The sequence below is a fragment of the Euwallacea fornicatus genome, unplaced genomic scaffold, assembly GCF_040115645.1.
Source record: "Euwallacea fornicatus isolate EFF26 unplaced genomic scaffold, ASM4011564v1 scaffold_54, whole genome shotgun sequence".
NCBI classification, from domain to species: Eukaryota; Metazoa; Arthropoda; class Insecta; order Coleoptera; family Curculionidae; genus Euwallacea; species Euwallacea fornicatus.
Window position 1 is genome coordinate 969,610 of NW_027096022.1, and position 7,474 is coordinate 977,083.

General features: G+C 44.8%; 1 protein-coding gene across 1 annotated transcript; it reads right to left on the bottom strand.

Annotated features, from left to right (window-relative positions):
- Positions 1–545: 545 nt before the first annotated feature.
- Positions 546–5,753, bottom strand: LOC136349757 (uncharacterized). Its single transcript, XM_066301482.1, has one exon. It carries the CDS (start codon positions 5,751–5,753, stop codon positions 546–548), a length of 5,208 nt encoding a protein of 1,735 aa, XP_066157579.1.
- Between the last annotated feature and the right edge of the window lie 1,721 nt (positions 5,754–7,474).

Genomic DNA, 7,474 nt, shown 5'->3' on the forward strand with positions numbered 1-7,474 from the left:
GTGCTCAAACACTCAAAATGTGTTATTGTTCTAAATTCGAAGCTCAATAACTTCGACAAATGACGACCAAATGTTTTAAACAGAGTGTTGGCGAGTGGACTGTATTCTTCTATGGTTTTTGGCTATTAACAAGCCCCGCGGGGTATTTTAGTTGTAGCACATTTATTCTTTTTCAAACCAGCTTAAGAACTAACACCGAGCTGCTAAAACGTGTCTTGATTATATATTCTAGGGTATTCCCCCTTTTCTCCAGAAGTTCTATTATTTTCCGCTCCCACCTTCCGGCGCTAGCAGCGCCGGAACCGACGTATGTCAGGTTGATGCCGGGGCGCGGGAGTTTCGAATCTAATAGAACCCCTGGGATTCTAAACATACTCCCGCCCGTTGAAAGGATGGCTTTCAACCAAAGGAAACCACGTAATTCGACTAAAATCAAACAAATAACTTAAACTAGACTTAAGATACCTACAAATTTTTAACATTTAAATTAAAGACAAAGGCGCGTAGGGCATTCTAAGAATATTTGGATAAATTGGGGAGAGGCTTCACGAATCCTCTTCGGCCTGAGAGGGGAACGGGCATAGGCGCGCCACTGCACGTCGGATCGTCCCCTTTTTGGTGCGCAGCGTGACTACCCGTACGACGCCATCTTTGCCTGGGTGCAGTTCGGATATGATACCCAGCTGCCACTGCATGGGTGGTGAATGATCCTCTTTGATCAAAACTAAGGTGCCTTCGCGAACATTGTGTCCTTCCCGCCTCCATTTGACTCGACCCTGAAGTTCGGAGATGTATTCTTTAGACCAGCGGGTCCAGAAATTTTGCTGGATCTGTTGGATCCGCTGGTGACGGGAGAGACGTCCTTCTGGCAGATGGAGGAGGCTCGGGTCTGGAACGGCCGTAAGTGACCGCCCGATCAGAAGATGAGAGGGTGTCAGTGGCGGTAAATCGAGAGAGTCAACGGAAAGAGGAGTGAGGGGGCGGGAATTCAGGATGGCAGTTATTTGAGCCAATAGAGTGTACAATTCTTCAAAAGTTAATAAAGCATTACCCGCTACTCTTTTCAAGTGGTATTTTGCTGATTTCACACCTGCCTCCCAGAGGCCACCGAAATGGGGGGAGTAAGCTGGAATGAATTTCCAGTTGAATTGCGCTTTCGCCAAGGCGCAGGTCAAGTGAGACTCTTCGTTTTCAAGGAACTGCCCGAGTTCCCGAAGCTCCGAGTTTGCACCCACAAAGTTGGTACCATTATCGGACCTTATCACGCTAGGCATGCCCCATCGGGAGGCAAAACGCCTTAAGGACATTATGAACGACTCGGTAGTTAAATCGGACACCAATTCGAGATGGATGGCTCTGCTAGCGAAGCATATGAATATTGCCACATAGCATTTTGAGGTGCCGCACCCACGGCCCTTCCGGTCCTTTATATTGAAGGGGCCGGCGTAATCAACGCCGGTGATGGAAAAGGCAGCATTTGGGGTGACTCGATCGTAGGGCAAGTGCCCCATTAGAGGGGGCACTGACTTGGGATTTGCTTTGAAGCACGGCACGCAATTACGTACAACTTTTCTAGCAAGATTTCTACCACCTAACGCCCAGTATTTTTCGCGAATATTTGCTAAAAGCGTTTGCGGACCCGCATGAAGGAGGCGCTTGTGCTCTTCGATGAAAATCAACTGGGTGAGAGGGTGTTTAGCTGGAAGAATCTGGGGATGGCGCTTATCAAAATCAAAATCGGAGTTTTCCAATCTCCCGCCGACTCGGAGTACTCCCCTTGGGTCCATAAAGGGATTGAGGTTACTCAAAGGGCTCTTAGAAGGCATACGCTGGTTTTTGGACAGGACCTCGATTTCCCTTTGAAAACATTGAGCCTGAGTGACTCGAATCAAGTGATGCATGGCTTCGTATGTTTCCTCGATGCTAGGAAACATCGACGCACCCACGTTTTTCGCGTATCTTGTGTGATTGATAAACCGCCAGACATAAGCCATGACACGTCTCAACCTGGGAAGGGATGAAAAACGCTCAAAGGGTATAATAGCAGAGTGCTCTTGCACTGATACTGAGACGGTTTGGGGGACCTTCATCTCCAATTCGCTGGAATTGGGCCGACCTGCTTTTGAGAATTTGAGATTGGGAGAGGCTAGCCAGGATGGTCCCGTCCACCACTGAGTCGAGTCCTTTAATGCGCGGGGACTCACACCTCGCGATAGCAAATCGGCGGGATTCTCTTGAGACACCACATGGTGCCATTCCGCTGGGGACGACAGAGACTGTATCTCTGCAACTCGATGGCGGACGAAAGTCTTAAGACTCGAGGGCTCAAACCTTATCCAAGCAAGGACAATAGTGGGATCACACCAGTAAAACTTACCGGTGATTGGGAGGTTGATGGACTTGACGACTGCATTCATCAATCTTGCAGAGAGCTGAGCTGCGCAGAGCTCTAATCTTGGAATCGTGAGGGAGCTTACTGGAGCCACCCTGGATTTTGCGCAAAGCAAGCGAGAGACAAAGGCCCCTTGAATATTGATAGAACGGATATAGATTGCGGCTCCATACGCCTTTTCACTCGCGTCGGAAAATGCGTGAATTTCGAACACGGGGGAGTCGACGCTGCTGACGAATCGAGGGACTGCAATACGATTAATTTCAGGTACCTCCTGAATAAAGGTATGCCACGGAACTGATACATCTGGAGGCAACTTTTCGTCCCAGTCGATCTCTTTTCGCCACAATTGCTGAAGCAGGGTCTTTGCATTGACGGTACACGGACCCAGAATGCCGAGCGGATCAAAGATTTTAGCGATGATTGAAAGCATCGCGCGTTTAGTGTACTCCTTGACAGCGGGCTGCTCTGCCAAGTTGTAAGTTAAATTATCATCTTGGCTATTCCACGATAAGCCTAGAGTTTTCACGGTCTTGTTTGCGCTCAGATCAATGGTATGGCAAGGTAGCTCGGCATCAAAGATCGTTGATTGTTCGATGATCCGCGGATCATTCGAAATCCATTTTCGAAGCGGAAAACCAACTGAGGATAGGATTTGAGACACGTCTGCGCAAATTTGGACGGCCTTAGGGATTGAATTGGCTCCATATAGAAAATCATCGACGTAAAAGGAGGTTCGAATAGCTTCAGCAGCTTCCGGGTGCGATTCCTGAACTTCATCAGCTACCTGAAAAAGGCAGCGAATCGCAAGGAACGAACTCGAGGCTAGCCCATACGTTACTGTACTTAACTCATACCTTTCAACTGGCTGGGTTGGATCCGCTCTCCAAAGAATTCTTTGGAGCGAACGCTGCTGGGGTTCAACGAGGATCTGTCGATACATCATGGAAACATCAGCTCCTACCACATAGGGGTAAATTCTGAACCTCAGCATTGTGGAAAATAGTTCTGGCTGAATCGTTGGCCCAGTCATGTGTACATCATTAATAGAAATGCCAGTAGATGTAACCGCGGATCCATCAAAGACTACGCGGAGCTTGGTAGTCATGCTGTCCTTTTTCAGGACCCCATGATGAGGCAAATAGTAAACGTGCTTCGGAGGTTGAACTTCATCGACCACTTTGGTCATGTGACCAAAATTGAGATAGTCTTGCATGAATTTGACGTACATGTCCTTTAACGCGGGATTGCGTGCGAATTTTCTTTCCATGGCGAAAAATCGTCGTTCGGCTTGTTCAAAGGATTCTCCTAGGGAATCTAGAGACCCTTTGAACGGGATTGTAACAATGAACCGACCATTTTCATCCTTTCGGATGGTTTCCGAAAATATTTTTTCGCACGCACGCTCTTCGCTGGAAAGGGCTAGGAATTGTGGACATTCCTCAATTTCCCAAAAGTTTTTTAGAACAAGATTCAAGTTGGTGTCCCTGGGGTTGGAAATTGTAGCGAGGTTGCAAAGGGTAGAATTCCCTACTGGATTTATGGATGGAAACCTTCCGGAGATAACATAACCCAATTTTGTTTTATGCAAGTACGGATATTTTTGGAGTTCCTTGCAAAATAGGTCCCAAAACAAATCAACGCCGATAATCATATCAATTGGTTTGGGTTTCTGAAAGTTGGGATCGGCAAGTCGAATGTTTTTGGGGAGGTCAAAACCTTTCAGATCTATGGGTTCGGCTGGGATATTGCTAGTGATCCTTTCGGACACAAAGAATGTCAACCTTGACTTGAAGCTGGTGTGCTTGGACTGAATGCAAGCTTGGGTTGTTTCGGAGACATTGGACTTGCATTGATTTATACCGATGACCCGAATATTAGTGGGGGTCACGGGCAATTGTAATTTCTCACACGCGACTTTTGACAGAAAATTCGACTGCGAACCGGAATCCAATAAGGCTACGCAATCTTGGAAGGAACCTGAAGGGGATTGCACCTGGACGACCGCGGTTGGCAAGATACGAGTGATACTAGAATCAGTTCGGCAAAGATTGACGCTCACAGGGAGAGCTGTTTGGGCAGGCGCTTCAGCTCTTGGATTATCACGCTCCGCGGAGGCGATCTTGGGGAGATGAAGCAATGTGTTATGGGATTTTTTGCACTTTTTGCACTTATATGAGGATTTGCATTCATAGGAAGAATGCCCAGGACGGAAACAATTTAAACATCGATGTAACTCTTTCATTTTATCGATGCGAGCGGGGACGGGCATTTGCAAAAGCGCTGGACACACATATAGTAAGTGATGTTCTTTGCACAGGGGACACACCGAACCTTGCGCGGCAGCATGAGAAAATGTTGTCCTTTTGGACGATGGCTTGCCCGAGGATAAGCCATGAACATTTACCTGCGCGGGTTTCTCCGAGTCCGCAGCTTTGCGGGCTAGAAGTTTGCATTGCTTTTGGAGGAAATCGAGCAAGTCGTCATTCTCGGGTGGGTCGTTTGAGTCGACACGCTCCTTTTCCCACTCTGCCTTGGTTAATGAATCGAGTTTTCGAAGAACGATTTCGATAAGAAGGCTATTCCAAGTTTCGACTGGTTGACCGAGAGCCTTTAAAGCACGCAAATGACCGCTTACATTTCGATAAAGGGAGTTCAAAGCAGGATGATTACATTTTACAATTTTTGGGAAGTCTAAAATTCCCTCAACATGCTTGTGGATCATGAAAGGCTTGTCCTCGTATTGCCTTTTGAGCAAATCCCAAGCCTCCTCATAATTTTTCGCGGATATGTCTAATCCTGCAATGGCCGTCGCGGCTTCTCCGATCAAAGACATACTGAGATATCGGAACTTTTCGATCGCGTCGACGGAGTCATTCAAATGGATAACCTTTTCGAAATGGTCATGGAACATGGCCCATTTGTCATAGGACCCATCAAACTTGGGGAGCTGCAGACTCGGAACCTTGACCTTGCCTTTTGCTTCGCGAACAGAGCTATGCTCAGTGCCATGAATCGAAGGAGCGCTTTCGTTTAATGGTTTTTTGACGCATCTGTCGATGAGACAGTGCGCGGCTGCGGATGCCTTATAGAAACGGGATTCTACGGCGTCCCGTTCTTTGAATATGTTTTCTAAGTCTTCCCCATTAGCCAGCTCCTCTATGGAACTCTGAGCAATGTTAAAATCTGAAAGGGCTTCTTCGATTCTATGAATGCGTTGATCTAACTCAGCAATGTCTAGTTCGGTCAACTCGTTATTCTCTTTGGCTTCTTCAAGACTCTTAACATAGTTCCTGAAAGTCGTAATACGCGCCTTGGCAGAAGCGCGCTTGCGCACTAATTTTGCCATGCTATCTTCCATTGCGGCGATGCAATCAAATATAAAATGTAAACAAAGGCAATTGAACGAAATTCAAAAAAGGATTTCAAAATTAAAACTTGATTTTTGTTGTAAATCGATTTTTAAATATCGATTTTTGGGGTGCCGAAAATTCGATATCGACTTGAATTGGAGTATCGACGTGGGATGATGGCGTATCGATTATTTTAATTCGATACGTTGGGATCGATTATACAAAATACCCTATGAAACAAAAGACATAAACATTAATGAGGGTTATCAAAATCAATTTTTTGCGATATTAAATCGAAATGATCCTATGTCTTGGGATATGACACTTAGTGTGTCGGATTTATAGATTAGGAGGTGCAGTTCAATATTAAAACTGGCTCGAATTATTGGGGTTGAGGATAAAGGAGTATTCTTTGTTTTTCCTCTCTTTTCACGCGACCGCAGCCACACTACTCAAGTTCTAATCTATTCTTACGTTACGTCCTGTGGTTCAACTACTCCGAACAAGATTTCCTTGTTTCTCGGGATGCTCCAATCCTTGGATTCAGCAATATCGCAATACTACTGACTTGCTTGGGAGGTAGACACAACAAGATCGATGTGGATTTCGATCGGGTGGTAGAAAAAACGTGTCATCTTTTTCATCCAGTGACATCCAGCTCGATATGGACCAAATGTTGGCGAGTGGACTGTATTCTTCTATGGTTTTTGGCTATTAACAAGCCCCGCGGGGTATTTTAGTTGTAGCACATTTATTCTTTTTCAAACCAGCTTAAGAACTAACACCGAGCTGCTAAAACGTGTCTTGATTATATATTCTAGGGTATTCCCCCTTTTCTCCAGAAGTTCTATTATTTTCCGCTCCCACCTTCCGGCGCTAGCAGCGCCGGAACCGACGTATGTCAGGTTGATGCCGGGGCGCGGGAGTTTCGAATCTAATAGAACCCCTGGGATTCTAAACACAGAGTGTCAAATTAATCAGCTCGACCAGATCTTTAAGATGACAAAACACATCATAATTGCATCTTGTTGAATTTCCAAAAAAAATAATGCTTTATGTGCTCAAACACTCAAAATGTGTGATTGTTCTAAATTTGAAGTTCGATAACTTCGACAAATGACGACCAAATGTTTTAAACAGAGTGTCAAATTATTCAGCTCGACGAGATCTTTAAGATGACTAAACACATCATAATTGCATCTTGTTGAATTTCCAAAAAAATAATGCTTTATGTGCTCAAACACTCAAAATGTGTGATTGTTCTAAATTCGAAGCTCAATAACTTCGACAAATGACGACCAAATGTCTTAAACAGAATGTCAAATTAATCAGCTCGACGAGATCTTTAAGATGACAAAACACATCATGATTGCATCTTGTTGAATTTCCAAGAAAAATAGCACTTTATCTGCTCAAACCCACAAACTTTGTGACTTTTCAAATTTTGAATCTCGATAACTTCGACAAATGACGACCAAATGTCTTAAACAGAATGTCAAATTAATCAGCTCGACGAGATCTTTAAGATGACAAAACACATCATAATTGCATCTTGTTGAATTTCCAAGAAAAATAGCACTTTATCTGCTCAAACCCACAAACTTTGTGACTTTTCAAATTTTGAATCTCGATAACTTCGACAAATGACGACCAAATGTCCTAAACAGAATGTCAAATTAATCAGCTCGACGAGATCTTTAAGATGACAAAACACATCATGATTGCATCT

Coding starts and splice junctions, on each gene's coding strand:
- LOC136349757 (XM_066301482.1), bottom strand. CDS start 5,753: ATGGAAGATAGCATGGCAAAATTAGTGCGCAAGCGCGCTTCTGCCAAG.